General features: G+C 33.1%; 1 protein-coding gene across 3 annotated transcripts in view; it reads right to left on the reverse strand.

The window, feature by feature from the left end:
• LOC132911677 (tubby-related protein 4) overlaps positions 1–22,890 on the reverse strand; it is a 34,710-nt gene extending 11,820 nt beyond the window's left edge. For 2 of the 3 annotated variants that reach the window (XM_060968451.1, XM_060968452.1), the window contains exons 1-3: positions 22,016–22,889; positions 12,148–12,315; positions 1,199–1,381 (exon numbers count right to left, since the gene is read on the reverse strand). In XM_060968451.1, the coding sequence (XP_060824434.1) occupies positions 1,199–1,381; positions 12,148–12,315; positions 22,016–22,111 (447 nt within the window). In that variant the 5' untranslated portion in view covers positions 22,112–22,889. Of the gene's footprint in view, positions 1–1,198; positions 1,382–12,147; positions 12,316–22,015 lie in introns of all 3 variants that reach the window. The other variant, XM_060968453.1, reaches the window with a different exon arrangement.
• Between the last annotated feature and the right edge of the window lie 4,020 nt (positions 22,891–26,910).

The following is a 26,910-nucleotide window of genomic DNA, read 5'->3' on the forward strand; positions in this document are numbered from 1 at the left end:
TATGAAAGAAGTTCTGAATTATCTATGCGAAGAAAGAACTGAATTTATTAAATACTTTGTTGATACTTGCCACAATATCGAAGAAATTACGGAATATCTTAGTATATTTAATGAAGTTACTTTTACATATATTGTAATTATCGAAGTTGAGATATCTGAGTATATGTTATGTACAAGTAATTATTTAACATACTATTACAGTGCATATCCAATTTTAAGGATGACATCCTTTTTAAAAAATGTGTTAGTGCAACGGAAACCAAATTAAACCAGCCTTTCACACTTCTCCTGAATGACTTAATCAAAATCACCCTCATTTTATACCCTTACTTAAATAACGATTACTTTATCAACAGACAAAATGCAGATACTTTAAAAAAATTAAGACGTTATTCCTGTATTATTATTCAAAAGAATATGCATCAAAGAAGAAGAAGAAAAAAAAGAACTAAACATGACGTCTAAGGAACCCAGTATTCCAAGATGTTCTGCGTCTTCATAGATCAGAAATAAATAAAATTGATATATATATGTATATATGTATATGTTATGTTGAAATATTGGAAAATGTCTTTTCTAACTTTAAGTCGAATGTTTCAACGAGTGTTTCACATGAACGATCATTATTCAAAAGTTAGTAACTTAATTACAAAGAAAAGGAACAGAATGTGTCAGTCAACAATTCATAAGTATGTAGATACTTCTATGTGTTTAAATTCATTATCCTTTTCAAGAAACAAATAAAAAACCACTGACTGTTTGTTCATTTTTTATATTTTAAATGCTAAAATCACTAAATTGTTGTTAATTTACTTATTTCTAATCTCAAGAGCTAAATCTTAAGTCTTCTAATTTTAAGCTTCGAAGCCCGAAGCTTTGTACTTTATACGATGTTCGTTTTCAAGACGCATACTCAGCTTTTAAAGTTGATCCTTGAAGCTTCAAAAATTCGAGTTTTATACAACGTTAATTCACAGAATTTACATCGAATCTTCTATTACTTTGCGATTTCAAAGTACCGGATATGCAATACATTGGTTTTATTATTTATATGAATGAAAGTTACGAATTAGATAGGATTCAGCTATCGTATGAATTTCGATTCCTTTGTTTCATGTCTAATGGAAAGTTCTCCATGCATCTTTTAACTTTCTTTCGACAAAAAGTTCAACAATGGATATTTCATAAAACGAATTACCCTGTAGCATATAAGAGCCATTCGTCCGTCGTGAGACCAAGAGAAATGAGTAACTGGGGTGCTTCTATCGTTGATTAGTTCTATGCTCCATCTTCCCTCGTACTTGATCCACACGAAGATCACGCCGGAACTATCACACGAGGCTAACTTTTGATATGGCTCGTTCCATTTCACTAATATTACCTGCAACACAAAGTTCATTAATGTACATGTATAATAATAAAAAACATTTCGTTAAAGTCATCTGTCACCTAAACATCGACGGTAATGAATCGTATTATTCACTCTCTTTTGTATTTTTTCCTTTCTTAGTCCTTTCTTTTCTATCAAGTTAGCAAAGTTTTGCTCTCGGTGATTCGGTATTCCAAAAGTGAAAACCTTTAATCCGAACCAAGTTCTGGGTCAGTTCGTTCTACATAGCCTGAAAACACCAAGGCCTCGTCATTCATAGTGTAATTTGCCTTGAGCGACTGGTTTTACTCACTATCAATCACTGTTTATAATATAATATAAATTCTTAAAATTAAAATTTTATTTTAATAGGCGATATTATAAATATGATTGCCGAAAAATTTTATTTTAATATGGCCTATTACAAGAGAAACAAGTGAAAAGGTTTAAGAATTTCAAAACTTTTAATTTTTTGCGTTTTATTCTATAAAGCATATATCTAACGAACCTTTTGTCTCATCTTAAGTAGCTTACAAACAATGAACAATCGTTCTTTATTTCGTTTTGTTATTTCTATCTGTTTCTTCGTTAGAGAGGTGTATTACATTCGTAAGTTAAAAGATAATCCAAATGTCGGGATCGGTGTCTCGCGAAAAGATTTCAATTGCAGTCAAAATTTTAATTCGGTCTCTGCATTTTTCGCCATTGAAGTATCTTTTGATTTTAATAAGAAATATTATAGAATAGTTTATTTGCATTATTTGGATCATCTTTCTATGTATTATAATATATCGAGTTAATAAAAAATCGTAAGTTCGAAAAAATAAATGCGAACTAATTAGAAGTGCATAAATTATAGGGTAGGAAGTGTAACGCATTCAGTACTGAGAGTAAAGTTTAAAAGCTATCGTCCGAAATATGTTCTAAATTAACCGGAAAAATTCGATTTAAAAGAATTAGGCGACAGTTTTAGTTTAAATATTTAAAATCGTCTAATACAGTGTTGCACAATACTTTGTATCTTTAGTAGGATTTGGAAGATTATGTTGGAGTAAATAACAGTATAATTAGTCCTAATTAGTTAGATGATACTCCTATACGTAGACATGAACGTCATCTACCAGAGACCGAAGCATAGATATTTTCCGTAAACAGTAAACAGTAAATCCAAGCTCATACTTGGACTATATTTAGCAACGTGTCGTTGCTCCGTTATAAAAGTGTACACTTACATATGTTGCTGATTAATCGATCGGTAAGTATCGTTCATGTATTAATTGTAAGTTGTATAATAGCAAACAATCTCATTTTGTATCTGTCTCGTTTTAACAAATGAGTCTCGTTGACAAACTTTAATCATGAATTACTTACTAACATTAGAATCATAATAATGACAATCGTAATATCTAATGTTGTCGTAAGCGACATTGATTTAATTTATCAGAGATGCGGAGTAAACAATCAAAACTCTCGATCCCGACGCGACGCCGACTTCTCTTCTTACCGCTTCACTTTCTTACCACCGACTCCGACTCCATTTATGATAGATTGTTAATATACTATTAATTATATGTATGCTTATATATTACATTATTATATTATATACAGTGCAGTTGACCGAACCGTTCGCCTTTCGAGGCTGTAGCCATGTTTGGTATAATCTTAATCGTAAAGATCTTAACGATCCAACTAAAACAATCTTATAACAATGAAATAAAAAATATAAGAACACAGTTTTTCTTATTTCGGCGATTTATGAATAATTGCATCATCGCCTGAGTAGATCAAAGGAAACTGATTGTTCGAAGCATTTCTTGATCTTTTCTCTGTTCTGTTTCGACAACACCCAATATGATTGCAGCCTCGAAAGATAGAGTAGGTTCGTTCGGACACAACATTTTGAGATTACATTGAATCTTGATGTAAAATCTGTCATTCAGAGATTCATTCAGAAATCGTTCGACCTTTTATCGCTCTAACATAAACAACTCCTATCGTTTGCCGATTAGTCCAAACGAACCTAGGCACTGCAGTATAAGGATTAAATTAATATTTGTTTTTTTAAATTGACTTGCCTAAATATAGATTCCGTGAGCTGGCCTATTGTATCTTAATTGCTTTCCTTGTTCCTTATTCTTACATTCGACGTACTCACAGTAGAGCGATCCAAAATCAGGTAATAGCGGTCAATTCGTAGAAATGATAGTTAATAAATTCTAAATTACGACGTAGAAGAAAATGTTTGATATGTGAATAGTTTCATTGTAATTCGCTAATAACTCTGGCAGTTAGTATATTATATTAAATATATATTATGATCCAAGACATTGGTTATGAAAAAAGAAGTTGTGCTACGTATAGGAATAGAATTGGGTGCGCTTGCTTTCTTTGAAGGTTCGGGAGCGCACAAGGATATGAAATCATTGGGCGGAAACGCGAGGTTTGCTTTCTCAACGATCGTCTTCTCCTTATTGCTACGTCTAATTTCAAATCCTGGGACAGCCAAACCGCTGTGTTCTCACCTAATTATACTGCTACTAACAGCTCATAGATTAACATTGCCATTCTCAATATTCTCACGAGCGTGGGGTCCGAGTTAAGTGGATAATCTGGTATAATTAATATTTTAATAATCTATTAAAAAGTGGAGTCAGGGTCGGTTATCAGAATCGGCGTCGAGAATTTTGATTGCCTCCGGTTCCGACTTCAACGATCAGAAATTTCCTTCGAACTCTGACACCGATTCCACAGCCTTGGAGTTTGCGACGCAAACGCAATTTCTTTAATACCTTCGAAATTCGAAGTGAGTAATGTATACATACGTATATATATCTATATTAGACATTTTTATATCGGAATATAAAAAGCAGCGCTCGAACGAATTACTCAGGCATACGTTCAATACCATGAATTTTACTTAGATATAAGTTGCATAATCTTTTGAGGACACTCCGCGAGTAGTTAAATATGTCCTCTGCATCTCGTTTTTTTTTTTTTTTTTCGTCGGGTATGTCGCATTCCTCCGATTGTGTAATTACCACCCATTCCTTTCAATTTTTCCTAAGAAATTAGTTAACTAGGCATGCGTCGTATCGTCAATTAATGCTCGTCGCGTTCTTTGATGAAAAAAGAAAGGAAAGGAACGAAAGTGCATAAATCCGTGCTACCATTCCATGGTCTTTTCTCAATCTTCACTAGCATTCTGTTTGTGTCGCATGCTAGACATAATGCAACTCTGGATCTTTTATACCTCTCCTTCTTTGTTTTTTCATCCCTTTTTCATCTTGCAAGCTGAAGATGTCTGCTGTATAACACTCGAAACGTCCAATGCATTGCAGTAAAAACTGCGGCAATCTAAGGCGGCGATATTTAATATTTCTCAGCCAGCATGTTTCGTTAAATCAATGATGTTCCCTTTTCAGACCATACAGTCAGTCTTTTTCAATGTCAAGGTAAACGTATGCGCCACATATCTGGAAGGAAAAGATTTCTCTACTGTTTTTGGCTTGATTTCCATATTGCGTGATATATTTTCTGTCTCGGCGTTTACGTCTCAGCTGGTCCAAATATGACCTTGCGTCACAGTCTGACGCGACGCCAGGCACGCCACACCAGGTCAAGTTCCGAGTGTCGAGATTTATAAGATTTATTCACGATCGGTACATGCCAGTGATCCCATTACTGTGCTGCGCCACTTCGCTTTTGCAAATAAATTAAAATAAATATAAATAGTTTGAAAGTGGAAAGATCTGTCCGCTAGATTTGCAGTCAGCAGTAGTCGAAAGAAAAAACTAAAATGATTTTGACGTCCTGCGTAAGTACGTATTTCGTGTCATGTGTATATTTCGTATCATAGGCATAATCCATTCACCCATGTTTGGGGTTTGGACGCTCCTCGTAATTAATTACTTCAGAACGGTGTACTCTTTTGATAGAATTCGTTAAGTTTCGCATCCAATTTTCTTGCATCCAATGTTTACCAATGTTCATTTAACATTCCGCCCAGTTGTCCCTTTATTACAAAAGTTGAAGTTGATGATTTTACGACAAGATCCTATCAGAAAGTTGACAAATACCTATTTTACCTCTGTGGTTAAGCATTTTTATAGCAAAAATCGAATATGCATTAAGTATTTTAATTGAACAATTCGTATTTGGCTGACTAATCTTAATGAATTAAATAATTTTTAAATATTTATTTAAATAACATGCACATGGTATATGCTTAACTAAAATTATTAGAGGGTAATAATTATTATTCCCTCTATACGATTAATTCGGTTTGCAAAAGTCGGATGAAAAAAGAAAAGGAAGATAGAAAATAAAGAAAATTGCAATATAACGATTGCGAAATAGCTGTGAAATTAGAAATATGAGAATGTGAAAATTGCAAGCCGTGATTAATGAGCTATAATGGCAAAACTAGCACGTATAATCGTGGTATTGATTCGTAAAGGTTCGAACCGTAGTTGGTACGGCCTAGAACAGAAATAACTGACAATACATGCATGTGCCTGTGAGTGTCCGCTTATACATGAAACTATTTGAAGAATAATATGATTCTGTTGCACGATTGCTTTCTTCGGCCTGGTTAGTTAAAATTCGATTCTCTTTCTATCGACCACCGTCTGGGGTTCATTTCTCTAGAAGTCTAGATATCTAGATAGATTTAGGTTTTGACATTGCGCACTTTTTACTTGCATTTTATATTCCTCGAGAAATTTATCGAAATAATTACGTGTCCTATCGCATTTCTTCTTTTTTATTGTATAATAAGATTGTGAAATCCGATCCTGCTGGACAACAGCTCAATAGAAACAATTTCTGTTCGTGTTACGAATCAACGACGGATGTCTCGACGGAATACCAAATATGGAAATAAGTGACCCGTCAAATATTGCTTAATATTGCTGCGTCAAATTAGCTTAGATTGCCGGTGGATTCCTCCGGCTTTACGGCTCGATCATATTGATCGTGGAAGATACAGGTGGGTTTCTTGATTCTTCGTTCGCTTGCTCGATAAAATAGAATTTATTGTGGAAACGATTTTAAAGCCTATTATGCACTGGCATAAAACCCAAAGTTGTCCATCAAAGTTTTGCGAAATCGAAACGGAATTTCTATTGAGCAGCAGGTGAAAAAAATAAGGTGGTCATGTAGGTAAAGGAGTTATTAACATTAGCGATACTTTTTATGTACTATTAGATTTATTATTATTTGCTTTCCACTTTCCAAACGTTTATAATGTTCATAACGTATCGCATATGTTTCATAAGTAGATCAATTAATTGTGTGTAATTATAAGTCAAATATTTAAAACTGTTTAAACTTGTTTTGGAGTTATCAAAAAAGGAACGATCAATTAATAATAGAGGTAAATATAGCATAATAAATAAAATCAATAAATAGTGTTATATCGTCTGGTTCTATAACTTTCATTAATAAATTACGAGCATATACACAATGTGTATGTGTGCCATTCTGTACACTTATAAAACAGAGTGAGGAAACTGAAATTAATGTGTTCAATAAATATGTACAAAGTAAAAATCACAATATGTATATATCGTTACTTACTACATACATAGGTACATATATTAAAAGAACGCCACAAATCAATAAAGTTGGCCATGTGCATACAGAAAATAAATATAACTCTATGTATTTAATATTTTATTATTTACATTTAATATTTCTTTTATTTTGAAACATAACTTCAAAGGAAATAATGAATATTACTACGAATAAATATTTCGGAGTGAATAAGAAATTTTTTAAGAATGGGTCAAATAGAAATAGTAAATAGAATATAACAAGGATTATCATCTTCTGACCTTAAAGAATACATTCTTCAAGATATTATCTCAAGTACCTTTTCACAATAATATATCGTTTGATCTTCCAAAAATGTTTAATCTTAATTATAATATTTTTACAGATACATACGTACTATGTATAGGTAAATGCAAACTGTTCAAAGTATACATATAAACTCGAGAAAATCATTGAAATGAACGTATAAAGATATATACTCGCATGCGTATACATAATTAGATAGTTGTTTGCGATTGTTGAACTGACCATTCGAGCGGCGAACTAGGTAATGACGTTAGATGATACACACTGACATTGAGTCAACTCGGCATACACAGGAGCAATGAAAGAAGGCCATTTCGATTTTAATCAAGGCGTTTGAAATTGGAATATCTTTGAAGATAGGATTGAGAACCACTATCCTGAAACAGCACTGCGTGCCAGATCGATACCACGTTGGTTACCCTTAAACTCTGAAATGTAGACCGAAGTGAACGAAAAGGACACGTTCTAGTCCTTTACTACGATTCACGGGAAAAGCACGAAACTGAAATTCATGTAAATAGTGTGGATTATGCTAGTTTTTGAACAATTAACAATTTCTAATTAATAAATAACCTGTAGTTTAAAAATTGGCAATACTATTTAGAGCTTTAATAAACATTGCTTTTAACGTTCCTGGTTTTAATTACACTGGTTAAACAGAAATATCGTATAATACCTATAACACCTATACAACATTCATAAGAGTGGAGAGTGGAAGGTGCGAAGAAATGCACAGCACAAAATGTATTTGAAAAACCCATCGTTTGTCTTATATCTTCTTTTATTTTATTAGTTACTAGACATTTTATAGCCTCTGGTTTAAAAATTTACATACGTATAAAATTACTGGCTATCAATCACATGTGGTAATTTCTGTTATACTATCGCATCGTGTTGTGTCTTTTTTGTAATATTCGTTGATTAACGATTCTTAAAGATGATGTACAGTTACGAATGTTTAGAAGAAGTTAATGAACGAATGAACGCGATACTGACACGCAGCATGCATATGTGAATACCTGTTTCGATACTTGATTTATAGCTATATATACCGTAATTTGGATTTGATTTAACTAACGGCAACATGAATTTTACACTTTAGAATGCGATACGGTGTCGAGCACTTATGAAATGTAAACTGTTCTACTTGCGAAAGCACGAGCGAATACCTGTTAACAATAACTTTAGCTACACCTCCGCTAACACTTTTCTAATTAATTCTTAAGAAAATGATGTTAGGTGAACAATAATTGCTGTGGTAAATAGAAAATTGTGATGGTAATATACAATCGATCTTTTTTCGTGATTTGGTTACAACCTAAATTTAGAAAGAATTCCCCATAATTGACGTTACTCATTTTGCAAATGATTATTTTTCGTTCAATAATTCTTCTAAGAAATGCTTGTTCAATTCAATTCATATAATTAAAAGTATTATAAAATATCTCATTGGTATCTCATTAATAAGAAACAGTAATATTTTTAAGGAATTATTTGAATAAAGAAATTTAAACAGTATATATATTGAACAAAGTTATCAAATAATTCGTTCGTAATACAATTATGATTTTTCACAACGTTTCCAATAGATAAAAATTTGATGCAAATTAGAAAAGTATTAGTACTAGATAATCTAAACATACGTGTATGTATTTAATTCCAAAAATAACTATTAATTATAAGATAAATGCTGAATTAGTTTGATTTTATTCCACGGAATTATAAACATGCTCGTATCAAACAATCTTCTGTCTTGCATTTTTTATGAATAAATTGCTACTGAATGACGCATAATGAAATTTAAAAATATTATAATGAAAATGTAGAGACAATTTTTACCAAGGATATTAAAGTATTAAAGTTAAAAAGGTTTCCTTCCGTAAAAAGCGATGAGCGCTATAATAACCGGGACAATACTGATAAGAACGGTGAGACATTTGTCGCTTTGGCGCGATGTTCAGTCACCGGGAATCATTGTCAGACCAAAGCTCCGATTGTCTGTTTCCCGAAGGAGTAAACGCACCAGACGGTCACAGCCGTCTTTCTTTGCATCTGTAAAGCGAGGTAAAGACCACGAGACAAGATAAATGGAAGAATGAGGGTGCGTATGTGCTTATCTATAATACTCCCTTCAGGTATGTATGTATGTATGTATGTACATATGTGCATATATAATTCTAAGTAGGCTCTCGAGTATCTACGAAAATAAAGACGCGATCAAAAAATATGATTTCACAACGAAAAAAAGATTAAATGTTACATGGATGGCGAAATATGTTCTAATAACGTGTAAAAATGGGGCAAGAGATGGATGCGTGGAAAGTGAAAATCCAGTGGATTGCACGTTGGCAATATTAATACATATTGTATGTGACGAGCTGATGGAAGATTTGAAATGCATGTGTTGCTGCCGTCACGTTGCAGCGCTGTAAACCTATCGCGAAATATGTATTTCATGTAATTGCACATCGAGCTGCGAAACAGTTGCAGTTCGTTAAAACAGCCTACTGAGCCTACGGCTTAATATCGATTTATATCTTCGACAAAGAATTCGGCCTCGTTTGCACCCAGTTTACATTTATATACAATGATCTATATACAATGATTTATCCTCGACGGAAACTTATACGAAATAAACCCTGTCTGAAATAAACCCGGTAAATATAGCCACGCAGCGGATTTTTCCCGAGTAATATACTACACATTCAAGTGCCAAGAGCTCTATCGTTTCTTCCGCAATGTCTCAGATTGCCTATTTCCAATTGAACTTTGTTTAAATTATTGTTAAAAAACACTTGATTTCTATCAATGGAAATTTCCCCAGAAATGTCAATATAGAAAATAGCATCTAGATAAATAGTACTTATATAAATGGATTATAAATAAAAGTTAGGGGATATACATAAGCAAATCAAATATTACACGAAGCTCCAAATAGAATCAACTATTCAAAGTATGTATTATTGCTAGAAATGTTTTTAGTTTATTTAAAATACTTAAATATTCGAATAATACAATTAAAAAGGTGAATTCCATGCCTAATGAATTGACGCAAAAGCAGAGATACGCGATGTTCAAATTCCGGTCGTGTGCCTTATGGACTGAAATTCATTAAAACGAGTTGCACGAACCATATCACTCTCGTTCACTTCGATTTACTGACATCATCTAGCCCAAAATATTCCGTACGAGTCGAAAATATTGTTTATCCTCAGGTGTTATTCATGGCTCACATCCTTCCAATTTCTTCCTCGATTTAACGCGTTTGCGCATCATCTAATCTAATGGGCTGCCATGTGATGGACTGGCTTCTGTATACGCTAGCACAATGTTCGATAGCTCCTCATGAGCTTCGTTTCGCAGTGTCACAAAATGGATCGTCGATTGAGAATTGTTGCGTACTCGTATCACGACTGTACCTGTCAACGTGTTATACCAGTAGCCACTTAGTGTATTGAGTAGCCGTGGTTGAAGTATAAAATCGAACCTCCTTTAGCTGCAAAGTACCGATACGTTGGTTCATATAGTAATAGATTAATAGCAAGAAATTGTATGAAAGCACAAAAGGACCACATTACCGTTAATAAAACCCATACAGCAATACATGTATATGCTGTATAGAACATAAATACGGCGTTTTTACTGCTGACTCGTTATCATTCTCTATTTTGTTCCGTATATTCTGGTTCTGTTTCATTCTACATAAACGTGAAATAATCGGAATTGCGCGGCATGTTTCGGACAAGACATATTCGTATTAGATTGCGCTAGGATGGTTACACTTTCATATACATCTCATAAACAATATCCTTATATATACAAACACGAAGCGTATAGCACGATTAAAAACAAAACTCAGATACATCGGCTAGAATAGGAGATTCGCTAGAAGCTGTTATATTCACGCGCGGTTTGAATTATTCGAAGACTATTCCATCTTCGTTCTTTTATTTTCTTGGTAATATATCGTTCCAATTTTCCAAAATATGTATGCCCATATTTAACACGTACAATAATCAATATGATTTAATCAATAATTTACTTATTTTAGTTGTTCAAATAAATAACGCTGGGCCAAGTGTATCTATTTCAAGATCTATACTTCTCATGGATCTATACCTCAGATTACCCATACCTTCCACTATACATATAAATGTTCGTTGTTACGTTCGTTGTGACTTTTTATATGGTTTCGATAATATGACTGACAGACATACATGACGGTGTACAGTATACCGGGTACATCAACGTAGTTAACCTACTGATCATCTCAGTTACTTTTGTTAGCGGTTGTTAATGGACTGATTAAAAATATCTTAAACATATTAAACATCTTAAAATATCATAGCTAGTAGGATTTCTTGCGTTCTTGATGTTTATCACCTTTAAGACTATCTTGGAAAGACTTGATTTCTTTTATTCTATTACGCTGCGTTTTCGCTCTTGATTATACCAAAAACATATATAAAATACAACGTATATTAATGAGAGAAAATTGTTTCATTATTTACTATAAACAAGGAACTATTGTATCAAGTTCCGGTTGAAGAGCCTCTGTTATAACAATGAGAATCAATAGTAATTAAGTAGAATTAACTGCGGAACGTCTTCGAACGTGAGCCAAGCTAAGTTTGATTCTTGGACAGGGAAGCACTTGCGACCTTGACTCGGAAACATTTTAAATCAATATTCTCACAGGCTGACATCGTTTCCACAGAGATCGTAGGAATATACCAGGAATTAAAAAGGTCAACGCTATTAACCGCTTGAGTAGTTCGAAAATAGGGTACAGAGAAAATGAAATTACACTTTGTTGTGAACATCGCACTTTCATTGCGTTTACTAGTATCGCGTGAATCAGAAATAAGAGAAGGGAAAAATAGAATGTATATACGCGAGCGAAGCGAAATAAAACTTACCTCGCTACGGTGGCCTCGAAGGTTGTAATTTGCCCTTAGCGGAAGTTCTGTGGCTCTCGTTCGACAATGGGACGTAGTAAAAGTCACTCCCACCAGACCACGAGCATTACCAGTGGCCAGCCATCCTTCCTGGTAGTAATTTGTACGGTCCAGTTTCCATCCGTCGTCCTGGTAAATACAAGAGAAACCGCCATTATTGCCGTTTACTTCGTGTTTATCGGAAGATTTAAATCATAGATATAGATCTAACGTATAATTTTTAAACACTGTTAACACATTATTGGATTAATACAGTTATCATTAATAAATTAATATGTATGTTTTATATCGAATAAATCCTTTGATGGATATATTACATTTTTAATCGCATATAGCAGGTTTTGATGGTTTTTAAATATTTGTTACTTTGCGTTGATATTTCTGAAAATATCATAGAAGTAGAGTGCATGTTGGTAAAGTAATTCAATATTTTGAAACAATCGTCCAAGAAACTGAGAACGTTAAAATAGTGGATTAAATTATTAAATGAAACAAGTTGTTATTTCAAACTTCTGATTCAACATACGATCCACACGATTGTATACATACATAACCTATTTTGTATATACGTGTACATGATGTACATTCTGTACAATGCATACACTACGAAGCGTACGAAGAGAAGATTCGAGCGAGCATTGATTTTCATACATTCCGGTATCGGAATTAGGGATTGTAAAGTGTTTTAAGTGATATGTCGCTGCATTATGTATTCCAAGCAGTTTTAATATAGACACTATTTAATGGCCATTACCGCGCGACGAGGTTGTAACTAGAAATTAGTGTTGGATGAAAGTAAATTCACAAGAAATGACAGAGTGGTGAAACATATAGTGATGCATGCATCGACATCTAGGTTTCATGAGATCAGAATCAGATTAATTTACTCTCATCAGATTAGTTAACGATTTCTCGTAATTTGTGGTGTTGATGTATCAACACGTGTTGAAATACGTGTTCCCAAATGTCTGATTACTTTCCGACTCCAGTATTATTACCTACAGTAATAGGAGGTATGTTGATTATAACAAATGCAAAATTAAAGACAGAAACTAACGAATAAAAAGATGGTCAATTGAGAGAAACAGATTGTCTAATTCCGTTTTATTAAAAGAACTAAAAACGAATGAATAGAGTGATTACAGAAATATTTATATATGAATGGTTCTACTTTTCAGTATCTATTAATCTATTGGACAAAGTTCGCCCAAGAATTGAAACACAAAATGCAATGACGAGAGTCTACTACAAATTACATTCGGTATTGGTACCACCCTCTATAACAGTGTCCATGGTACAGGTTCATGCGCCTGATTCTTCTTCTACCCGTTGTTTTGCGCAACACGTCCATTTGTAATCCGCATCAAAGAAACCGCACGATGCTATGAAGTCAACCATTAGAGGCTCACGTTTCCATAGTCTAAAAGTCTAAAAGCATCGATGTATGCATCGTAACATGTTTCAACGTGTATAGGGGCTTTTATGAATTAATTATGAAAATTCAAACAAGCACGTACTGATTCACGCGTATATATTTATGTATATAAATGAATAATTTCAAACCAACATATGTCGTGTAATAAATTGAATTTATAAATACCACAAGGTTCGAACTTTGTAATTAATTTACATACTTGCTATAATACAAAATTTTCCTTTAAAATATATTTTTTGTTTTATAACATGGATTAGTCATTTTTATTTAAGAGTATCGCAATTTATATCGCATCTACACTAAGCATTGTACTTATGTATATGACATTAATTATGTAAACATTTCTACTAATTGTCATGTATCTGTATTGTAATTTGCATCGAAATTTTATTCCAATAGGGAGTTTATTTTCTTAAGCTGGGCGCGAAATTATTTTTTACTTCTGCTTAACAAAGGCATAGAATCTCAAATCAGCAGTGTAACGATAATTAAAGAGAATAAAAGAGGAAAGAGTGAACTCGACATACATGTCGTAAAATAGGAGCATGAAATTCTGTTATACATGTTACAGACCGTTAAAAAATACTATTAAACAAACATACGTTCAAGTGTATATGTATTTTACCTCATTCGCGGTCTCTAATAATAATATAGAATGTAGTTTGTCATGTCATATAAGAGTACATGATATATGTATGTACGTATGTATGTATATCATTGCCTTTTATTATTATCAAGGCAACTGTATAAGCAAAGTTTAGCTCTTAATCTATGAGACATCAACAAATTAGTTCATAATATCATCCATTTGATAATGATGATAATAGTAATCGAACAGTTCAATTCGGGTAAAAACACTTACAAGACACTCTTTCTACTGTTTCGTGTCTGAATAGATAATATCCAATGAAAACAAAAATATACGAACATTAATATGCGGCCTATGCTTTGTTACTGGCAATTAAAGTAAAATAAATGGATATCGACAAACTATTTTTTATATTTACAGATATATGTCATTTGATATAATTGCATAATATCGTATTAGAAATAAAATGGAATAGTATATATCGAGTTGCCAGGTATCAGAAATAGTATCTAAACATTTTTATTGCTGATTCTATAAACCGTTTTTACTGAATAAGCACATAACCGCGTATTTGCGTCGCTAAATTTTCTATGCAATTCGTATCAGGCTCTAGTTCATTATTCAATAACAATGGCCATGTTCTTCACTGGCTTTCATTCATTGGCGCTTGCATTCCTTAAACTGAAACGGGAATAATAATCTTCACGATCGATCAACAAGCCAGAAAAATTCGCATTCGGTCAGCTCCTCTCGATATTGGATGGATTTACACTCACGCCACCACCGTATTGCGTGAACTCGCACACAGCTCTACATTCTACGTGTCTACTAACACAATCTGCTTACTATAGCTTGGTATGTATTACTATTCGTTGGCACGTAACTCTTACGCTTAAACGCGGCTGCGTTAGGTGGCGGGGAATTCAATGTTACAAGGGTTTCACCCTCGGACCTGTCATTATGTACATGTAATTACTCCAACCAGCGCGAATCCTTACAAAAAGCAAGAAGAAAATAAGGGCCGTCGCGTCGTCGAGACAGATTTCAACCAGCTATAACTATTTAGACCGTTCCCTAGCCAGACAAAGGATCGCTCCAACTTTTAAACATTTTCCAATACCGAATGCTAATTTTTCATTATATGCTCCAAGATTAGGACTTGGCAAAACATTAACATCTCTTTTCTTTTCCACACGCCTTTCATCTTTTCTTATTACTCATATTGACATACAACGAATTTAATCAATTATTCTTTAAAGTAATTATGCAGTTAAATGCTAGCCAATCGCTTGACGACGGCCAAATTAATACCACTATCAATCTAATCCAGTTTAAAAACTATATTTTTGTGTATAGTTCGAATACTAACACCGACCATCGGTTATATTTATAGGAAGAAGTTGTTCAGTATGCTGAGCTCCATAACAAATTTCAAAATCATCAAATTCGGAGAATACGTCACACATCAACAGGTTGGCCACATTCTTTTAACTAATTAAAGCTAATGAATTTAATTAATTAGTTAATTATAACAAACGATATTAAACCTTATGTGTCCTTGATACAGTTTAAAATCAATTAATAATCAAATTACTAATTACTAGTAATTTAATCTAATTGGATGATTCTATCCTGACTGTCCGGATATTTAACTAACTAATCGATGAACAATCAATTACTTAACGAACTTAATTACTACATTCGTAATTATTAAACTTTGATAATATCTTTTCGGACGTCTTTCTCTCATTTCCACTGTCTTTACTTCTATGTTTTGCGTACCATCATCACTGCGATTACAACAATCAAACAGTCGCTTCAATATTCTCGAATTCGCACAAGTATACCCGAATAAAACCATACAAAATTCTCCACGTCCCTTAATATTTTTCTACTTGCGAAGAAAATTATCAGTCTTCTATCAACCGACAATGAAAACCGCATCCAATATGCCTTTAATCGACAGGATAAACTAGATCCAAGTAACTCACAATAGTTTATGAAGTACATATGTATCTAATTAGCGGGTGATCAACATTTTCAAATGAAACACGATTACGTTTTACATTCGATTTATAATCTTCAGCATTTCTTCGCTATCACAAAAGTGTGAATCGTTTTGTCAAAAAAAAAAAAAAAAAACATTTCGCTGTGGAAATGTCAATTTATTCGCGCAGCAAGCAGCCATTTTGGGAAAAGAAGAATCAGGATGGCTTAAGGCTTAAGAAGGAATTGGGTCAATAAATTTTCGATAGTGTTAAGAACGACTCGTGGTTTCACATTCGCGTTACATTAATTGTAAATGCAAGAGCAAATATGCAAGTTCTGAGTCACTGCTATCGAAGAACGAAACTATCGAAAACGGAAAAGATCGAATGGTTTATTTAAACGATTTTTAGATTTGACCCAATGAAATTCCTCCAAGAAGTAGAGTACACTTTTACTCTCTATATATTTTCCGTCGCTTTCCATACATTGGAAATTCATCGGTAACGCTCGAGAAATCTAAGTTTGAGAGCCAAATTATTTAACAGTTCGGAGCATCAACAGATCGACCTAACGCGAATCAATTGCCTCGCACCTTCGAAAGCAAAATTTTCCTTACAGAAAATCTTTTGCTGCTAAAAGTTAAATAGAAAGTCGATATTCGAAAGGGGCAAAGAAATTAATGGAAATTAGGATTTGATATTGCGGATTGTATACATGAAATAAGGACTAAAAGTATGTGTTAAGAAATAATAAAAAAGAAATTAAAGATACGTTTACAAATTGTGTGACTTTTTTTAGAAGATGGTCATTTATGACCTTACAGACTTTACTTTAGCTCTATGTTTACTTGATAAATATAATTATTAAAAATATTACTCATTAACATGTTCAGTGTTCAATTATTGACAGAATTCACAGCAGTGGTACCAATAGCTTTTTTGCGAAAATTTCGGAAACTAAGGCCGAGCGATGGTTATACGTATAGGGAAAAGTTGTTCAGAATCATGCTCCTGACAATATATTCGAAAATCATTAAAATTGGCTAGGTATATGAACTCAATAGTTACCTATGTTTTGTTTAATGTTGAAATTATTAACTTAATCAACAATATTAAAAAACAACGATGTCGATACATATACTGAGTTCGTCATCAAAGAAAGAATTAATTAAACGAAGACACAAGTTAGGTCTATATTATAAGAGTAACACACGAAATTTAATTACCGATCCGTTTCTGGAGACAAACGCAGTAAAAACGTTGACAAGTATACATTGTAGAAACAAAACAGAGATCGTTGGAAGACGATTATAGCGATAGGAGATCCAGCATAAAGATCTATAGCGGCTGTCGCTCGGTCGTAGGCCGCTTGATACATATATGTTCCAACTTCATTATACAAGCGCATCTTCCGCTCGATACATATATCAATCTCGCACTAAACGTGTTAAGAAGTTTCTTTTGACGATTATAGTTTATATCGGATTTAATCGTTACAAATAATTAATTACAGAGGGTGTCCTTACAGTTGTGAAGAGTGACTTTTCTAAAAAAATAAGTTGAAAATTCAGTACAGAAACTGTATCTTTACTGTAGTTTTTTACACGGATTCCATCGAAGCTAATATTTATATAAAAAGGTAGTAATTTAATTATGGTTTAATATGGAAATATATGGAAAATATAATATGGAAAAAACGAAGAGATCCGACTTTCCTTCACTTACTTCCACTACAAGCATTTCACTTTCCATAAATATTGTATCACTTAAGTTAGAAACGTTTCGTAGTTTGTGATTGATGATTCCACGTGTCCTTTCTCGCGAGTTAACGGAAGGAGAACTATGCAGAACGCCCATAAAAAGAAAGGGGAAGAAATTATCATCGAGTTATCCGGTGAGTACACGTGCAGTGAGTGAAATGAGTAAATGAAACCTAATTTATGGAGTTGTCGATCTAAAGCTATAGCAAAACATTTCCTTTCTTTGGAAAAGTTCTGTTCCATAGTAATATTTCGTCAGAAATATGAATGATATTGATAATGATAATGATAATGATAATGATAATGATAATGATAATGATAATGATAATGATAATGATAATGATAATGATAATGATAATAATAATGATATTAATAACGATAACTATAATGATAATCAACGATTAGTGAGCTGATCAATGAATGGGGAAAATTCACCGATCAAACAACACAGAAAACGTAATTAATTCTTATCGATTGTGTCCTAGCTGTGCGTTGAACTTTGAGGATCGAGTTAATCCTACTTAAGTATAGACACGAGCGTTTGTTTATAGCAGCTTCGTCTAATCATGCATGTTCGTGAATCATTGCAAACGCAAAAATACACCTGATTAAGGTAATGAATATTTCGGAAGTAATTTTTTTCCATGCCAAGATAACTTGTGCAACAGAAAATTTTTTAGAATGTCTGTCTTTGCATCTAAGCGTGAGAATATCAAATGGTAAAATTAAAATTATACGTTTACATATATTATATATGCATTCTTTTAAGAGAACTATTCCAAATTCTCAATTGACAGTATTTATATATTTACACGACTACCATTTCATAAATAGTCTCGAAAAGTGAATGAAATCAATGCGTGTGCAGGCAGCGAACGCAGTCATTAAGAATCAATAAACATTGTATTCTCCCCAAAGTGACTCAATTTTTCCTTACTATCTCTGCGGGAAGGTTCAGGATAGCTGCATCTTTCAGTGTCGTTTCAAGCATTGCTCGTATGTGTCAAACTACGAAAAAGAGAGAAATGGCTGTTTTGCCGAATCGCAACGAAGCACAAACTTCATCTTTGCCTGGTCGATTTGATTACATACGAATATACACATGTATGTGTGTTTCGTCACCCCTTCGAATTTCCCGCTCCCTTGACCAACTTAAGCCATTTCTATGTGATGTATGCGTCTCCGCTCTGTCGCGATGAATTCCAATTTCTTCGACTACGCTGTGATGTCATGCCCCAAAATCCTCGCTGGTATCATTATATAGGATCGTAAAGCAATGAGATCTCTCTACAGTTATACATTCTTTTAAAATTAAAGGAAATATTCTTTCCTCCTAATCGGATGGTGAAAGAGTTAGGCTTCGCACGGAATCTATGACTTTCACTCACGTGTACCATTTGAAAATATTGCATGCAACGTTAATGAATATGCCGATGACCTCCTGTTGGTAGCTGTATCGGTCCAAATCAACGAAGCAACTCTAATAATATCACTAATGTCAATCGCTCGACGACGAAACCATACGACGATCTTTCATCATGTAGATTCCTTTTGTCTGTTATACACATACTGGTGTATCTTATCATTTTACAAAAATTTCGAAATAATCTTGATCCATTTCAGATCTATCGGTCAACAATTTGGCTAAAAGATTGAAATAGGACGTTGAAAACTGCTACATAACTAGCCAGTTTTATATTGGTAAGTCTAAGATCTTTTAAGATTAAAATATATTTTGAGAGAATGCAGTACAAACAAATCAAATAACACGTACATACAAATGGGCGTAAGGTGATCCCTTATGGAAAAATAAGAAAATATAGAAGAAAATTTTTTCGTTCGAGATTTAGTTTTTAAGAAAACCAAGTATGAAAATTCATCATAAGCCGTTTCTTAAATAGAGAATAGTTGTTGAATGTTCCATTTATTATTTCAAGTTTCTATTTACATATACAGTGCTGAATAGAAGTATTGTCACACTTCTCAAAAGGGAATAACTTCTTTAGAAACGAGCAACGGAGTGGCACGTACAAAATATTTTGGAAAAATTGTAATTGCTCGGAATCGCGAGAAAAATAATAAAGGACGCTTTTTACAAACTTTTTTTCTGAACCTGTAATGAAAATTTATTCAATACAATGAAACAATGAAAATTTCATCGAAATTTGTCGATGCAGAAACAATTGGTGGACGCCGATAGATGTAAAAATCTTTAAATATAATAGTACAGTTATAGGCTGAAGGTCGTGGAAAACTGCAATTTTCATCATTTTTGACCGTTTATAGCTCACATTAACTGTAGTAACATTAACCGATTGTGATAAAATTTTCGGGATAACTTTCGATATCTTTTTAATTTTCATTGCAGACTCAACTAAAATATTTGACCTCTACTATTTCCTCCGCCATTCCGAACAGTTACAAATTTCTCAATATTTTTCACGCAGCATTAAATAAACTAATCCTTGTAACTTTTAAAAAAGACATCAAATTCTTTGATCCGATCTTAAAAAAGTTATTTCGTTTCAAAGGGTATACCAATGCTTACCTATAGTTATGTTCATCACATGTGCCAGGCAAATAATTGAAATATACGTTTTTAATCTTGTTCTTCGTAAAAAAATCACAAAACAACTATTTTTTAAAATAAAAATTACCGCTGCAAACAATCAGGTATTTTGATCTCTAATTACATATTGTATTCTTAAGAATAGATTTAGAGATGAATTTAAGTATGTATATATGTACCTGATCAAGATCGGAAAACTTTATTGAAAGAATTTAATTTATTATGTAATTAAACTTAAATAACATGTAACGAAGTAATATTATATTTGAATTTAATGTATCCTAATATTTTTTTCTGTATAGTCAGTCGCAATTAAGAATCAATTTTTCCCCAATATAAATACGTATTATTTAACATATCTCTTTCTTTTACTTTAATTGTTATTCAAATCATTGTGAGTTTCTTGCAAAATTATAATTGTCCAAGAAAATCCATACCACCCTTTTTCTAAGAAAAGTATAATCATCGAATGACAAGAGTCGCGATTTTCATCTTGAAAACACTTCAAAAAGATGCGAGACGAGGTAAATTCGATCTGATGCTCTTGTCGAGGAAACTCAATCGAAAGATGCAACAGCCTAGGAACGAACCGGTACGACAATTTCATGCCGCGTCTAATGTCAGTTAACCGGTTTACACAGAACAAATAATGATAAATTGATTCGACGTTTCTATGTACGGTAGCAGAACGCGGTTCTTATAATTGCTATGTTCATCCTGTGTGATATATATCATTGAGACGCTGCCATAACCACTGTAGTTAATTGACAATCATATTTCTTCTCACGTTAGTTAAAAACAGGGAAAGTAGAAGTAGGAAGTAAATGATGAATCGAATGGTCTGCTTGTATTCAACGCAAAGACCATATTACCTAGAGTTTTAATGACGCCAATCATAGCGAAAAGTGATACTTATCAGTTTGTTTTTAATGACTCGCGTTTGGGGTGTTGCCAAAACTAGAGCTGATACTGGCAAATTTGGTAGTATAAAAATCCACAGTTAAAGGGAAAACAATTGAAGAAAATTACGATAGTGAAAACACAATGTATCGGCTTTTATAGCATCTGCTGATACTGAGTGTGACCGTTGGCAGAATCTTATCGTGTCATATTGAGATTATTGACTCGATTCGGCTATATATATATATAGAATTTACTAACAATTTTGGAATGATGAAAATCTTTTATGCTTAATCAAACCTCTTGAATATTTTCTTCATTCGATCTAATTATTCTCGTACTTCGTTATGAAAATAAAATATTTAAATCTCTCTCTTGAACAATTTTAGTCTCATTATCAATTCACTTTGCATACAATAGATACACAGTGTGATTTCGATACTTTCCTACTTAATTTAAATCAAATTTATAATATATCAATTATTATAATATGAACCTCTTTTACATAATTGTAATGTATCAGGTAATGTATTATTTTCAATTAACATTGAAAAATACAGGAAATCGTTGAAAGAGTAAGTGACGTACCTCCGGTGACTCGTCCGGCACCTTGCCCATCCAGCTGAGCGACAAGATGTTACAATCGCACTTGGCATTGTTATTCTTTTCAAAGTACAAATGCATTATCGCGTTAACAGTTGTGAAAATTTATCAAGCCATCGAAGCAGGCATCGATCAATGCAATCGTCACTCAGCTAAGAAATGAAGAACACCTCATGCGAGCATTTAATACCATTAGTCCATTCTACAGATATCCATCCTCAAGCTCGGGTCGATTGTTGGTTGACAATCGAATTCCAGTCTAAATCCGTCACACGTTCTCCAGCAAGTACGCGACCAAACTGTGAAGTTTTTCCATATTGATTAAATTATATCAGTCAGGACTATCGGCTTTTTTTCTTTCAACTCTCTCGAAAAATCTCTATAAGGGAAGGATGAGTTTTCATGAAAAATTAAACGAGTGTCCTAGACACGGGCAATATTTTCGTTCGAAATCATCTCGTTCGATAACCATTTAGTCTTCCGAGAACTCCATGGTCCCCATGTTTCAAATGAATCACGCCAGGCTTATACGATTGAGTTTTCGTCCAAAGTCATTTATATCGCATCACGGTCGCCATTTTCCCACTAGCTGTAAGTCCACCACCACGTAGCCTCGCAACGGCGACGACGACGACGACGACGACGACGACGACGACGGCGATGACGACGACGACGACGACGACGACGACGACGACGACGACGACGATCCGATGTAACGCAGCAAGATGCGCGTGAGCAAGCGAACGAACAATCAAACAACAACCAGCAAACGAACTTCGTGAGCTTTCAACGCGGCCGAACGTCCGACTGAAAGCTCAGCCGAAGCTGCCGCGCACGAGGCATCGCCGCACCGCGTTTTGCAAGCTTATTGATTGCGCGCCGTGCTTCCTTGCCTCTCTGGCCACCTACCGGCCTTTCGCTGTGTTAGATCTGCTGCAAAAGCTTTTGCGCGCTCTCATCACCATTTTACAGCATTGAAATCATACGAGGCGTTGATAGTCGTTTCATCCGCAGTTGCACACTGGGGTAACCCTTAGCTATGACGGCAAAATTCTTCTTTCAACATTTTTTTACTGCACCCTTTAAAATTATAACTTTTGGTGAAAAAAATGATATAAATTTTGGGTGACGAAGGAAACCCGTACCTCATTTGAGTTAAAGTTTTTAGATTTTGATAATCTACGTTAGTTACGGCCATACTCATGTGTCTCTTAATCCCAACAGTATTGGCGAATGTTTTTTTAAATAAAAATATCGTTTTTTAAATATATGTGTATGCAATTGTAACACATAATAGTCATAATATTCTCTAAAATTGTTGAATTACTAAAATTATGTAAAATTTACTAAATGGCGGAGTATCTGAGACACAGTATATACGGAAATCAGAAACTATAATGTATCTTTTCTATCGAAAAATATTGTTTAACTATTACCTTTTCACGATAAGTACAATTGTTTATATGATGATAAATAAAGTACTAAAATTTCATCTACATGTATATAAAATGCAGTTAAAAATCAGAACAATGGACTTAATATATAAATAAGTAATATTATTCTATTAAACCAGATTGGGTTGCACTAGAATACCGTTGCCGATATTCTTCTAATATCTGCAAAGTATGTTGTCTAATGATTTTCTTCGTCATTAAATGATCAGTTACTGTAGTCTGTTATTAGTTTTATAACTCGTTCTGCAGTATCATTTATTACTTTCAAATTAGTTAATATTTTTGATCTTACTATGTGTAATATTTCAATCTCCCAGATCGATGGATGTTTTCTAAGAAAATCGTATACAAAATCTATTGAACAATTTTTTTTCTTTGAATGAAAATCATATCACAATCACGTTGTACCATATTTGCATAGAATAATATAACAAACATTCAATATATTTTTTTGCAAAATATATAAACCTGACAGCGTCATTTAAAAATTTTATTTTTGTCTCAACGAATTTCAATTTATCATTATAATTCGTTGTATTCTCTGCTCTGGAAAACGTAATTAATAAAATTATTCGGCAATCAAATGTAAAACGATCAAGTGTCCTTAATAATTTCCTATCTACTGTACTCTATTCCTTTTAACAAATACTGGATATTAAGCTATATTTATATTAAGGTACCTATACTAAGCTGTACTAGAAACGAGTCTCCAATCAGTCGAGCCTGAGTTTCGTACGATATATGTACATACAATATTTTTGTACGAAAAATTGTTAAAATACTTTACTGGTGGATGAAGTATTAAAAATGTATAATTGGTGAAATTGTGGAATTAATATTATTAATAGCTTTTTACAAATATCTCAGAAACTGTAAGAAGCTACCAAATAATCAGGAAAGATTTACTCAGAAACAAGTCCTTAATGACATGCGTGAGAATCATCGGCGTTGCGTCCCTTAATCTAAATAATAACCAAATTTCGAGCGCAACTACATTTGCAAGATCGTAAGAAATGTCTGTTATATTTCACTTAGAAACGAATATCATCAATGTATTGGATTTGGGTTTGGTTTAGTTTCTTCACTCTGGCCACCAGTCTGTATCGGGGCTTTAAAAGTATATATTGCAGATGAAACCGGGAGTTCCAATGAAGATGACTCTTGACTTGGCTTTGTTCGTTTTAAATATGTAAAAGAACTATACGTGATGAATAATACATTTCTGAATAATATAATATGCATGAATGATATGATAAATGAATAATGCACGAATATCATTTCTAATCTATTTGAAAACTATAGTCAGTTTTCTTTCAATTACAATTTATTTATATATTGAATTTTTTCTGAGTTTCATTTAGAAATTATCATCGCATTATAATTGATTCACGCAGGAAACCAAAACAATCGTGATGCTGCGATCGATCACATGTATCAGTTATAAAGTTTATTAAAAAATTGTGAAATGAATTAATACATAGCGTAAAATTTGCTGCATTCATACTATATAGCTAAAATTAATTTTAAACAATAAAATATCATTTGTAATTTTCGAAAATTGGGTATAATATAAAAATTGATTAGTAATATTTGGATGATAAAAATTATCTTCAGCATTAAAAAAATTATTGGTTAAAAAGTTTAAACTTTCATAAATATGATAATGGCATTATTAAATTAATAGTTAAAAAAATGTTCAGAAATGTCAGAACAGAGTATGTGTGAAAACATATTAGATTTAAATATTTAGTAATTAATTGTTGAACAACGATGTATGCTCAGTACCCCTAGAATTAAGTTAGGAAAATCTATAAATTATTATAAAATATTATGATGAGTTGTAAAAATTAAAAATATTTTTGTTGTAAAAAGGAGTTTCAAAAAGTGTATAATTATTATAAATTGAAATATTATATAAATTGTATTATATTTTATTCCTTTTGGCTATTGTAGTACAATTACTTCTGACATAAACTAACATTTAGCATAAATTAACACAGTTCTAGATCAAAAACTAATACCATATAAGTGTAAATTTACTTTTAGCCCGTAAAGGGTATAAGAAGTATAAAAATTATAATAATGCTTATTGTAATAAATTGTTGGAGGCGGAATTTATAATAAATGTTAAAAAGTTATTAAATTCGTTTGCGTTATAATGAAAAAATTACTTTTCATGGTGTAAAGAAACCGTCATCGATCAACCATCCGAAACGTTCTTAAGCGTATATCAACATTTAGGTATATAAGGTGCTCGACCGTTTGCGGAGAGAAGCAATCGCAGAGGAGTCGCGTCAACGGGAGTCGTAAATTCCCGTTACGATTAGATAATCGACGCCACGAACTGATCGATCCCCTATTTCGGTTAGGATACTAGCAGTGATAGAATAAGTATAACACTGAGTTTAACGGGTTACGATATACACTTTATTCTAACAACTTGTCTCGCGGAGAATATAAGTTCGGAAAATCTCGCGTGGTAAGTTACGATGTCGAATTGTAATGTCCGTTACGATAAGATTAGAAATGTTTGACTCGAATAGTTACTAGCAAGACCACGATGTTAATCGTTGTAGTAGCTTTTTTTTTATTATTCAATTTGTACTTTACAATTTGTCCAACTGGACATTTGTTAAATTTTTCTAACTTAATTGCTAAATAACATGTGGATGCCTACCCCCAGCGGGATACCATCTTCGAGTTTGACTATTTTATTTCTTTAGTGAGATCAGTAGGTTGTTTTCTTTTTAGTTTTCTTTTTATGAGAGTCAGAGCTTTTTATTCAGCAGCCAGTTGGTTTGGGTGTGTTGCCGTTCTTTCCTTGTATTTTTCTGCGTACCTGCCGATTTCTTCTTTGACGGTTGATATTTTTAAGTCTTTGCGTATACTCTTGTATCTGACATATCATGGGGCGTTGACTATTGTTCTTAGTATCTTCGATTGTAGCGACTGTAGTTTATTTATGTGGCTCATTGCTGCTGTTCCCCATAGTGGTATTCCGTACGTCCAAATTGGTATTATCGTTTTGTATATTTTTAATTTATTTTCTATGCTGAGTTTAGAATTTCGACTATTATTTGTCTATAATTGATTTAGTATGTTGCTTCCATGTAAGTTATGTGTCTAATTGGAGTCCTAGATATTTAACTTGTATGTGTTATGTGCGTGCCGTTTAATTGGATATTTGGTGGTTTCCGTTTTCTTAGTGTAAATGTAATATGGTTGCATTTACTGGGGTTTGCTTTTATTTGTTTATTCTGTAGCCATTTTTCTATTTTTATGATGTATAATGTGACTGCTACTTCTGGATTAATGTGTCTGACTAGTATAGCCATGTCGTCCGCGAATGTCAGTATTTTGATGTTGGTATGTCGGCCGTGTATATTGTATATAATATTGGGCCTAAGACACTTTCTTGCGGTACCC

The sequence above is a fragment of the Bombus pascuorum genome, chromosome 11, assembly GCF_905332965.1.
Source record: "Bombus pascuorum chromosome 11, iyBomPasc1.1, whole genome shotgun sequence".
In the NCBI taxonomy this organism is placed as follows: Eukaryota; Metazoa; Arthropoda; class Insecta; order Hymenoptera; family Apidae; genus Bombus; species Bombus pascuorum.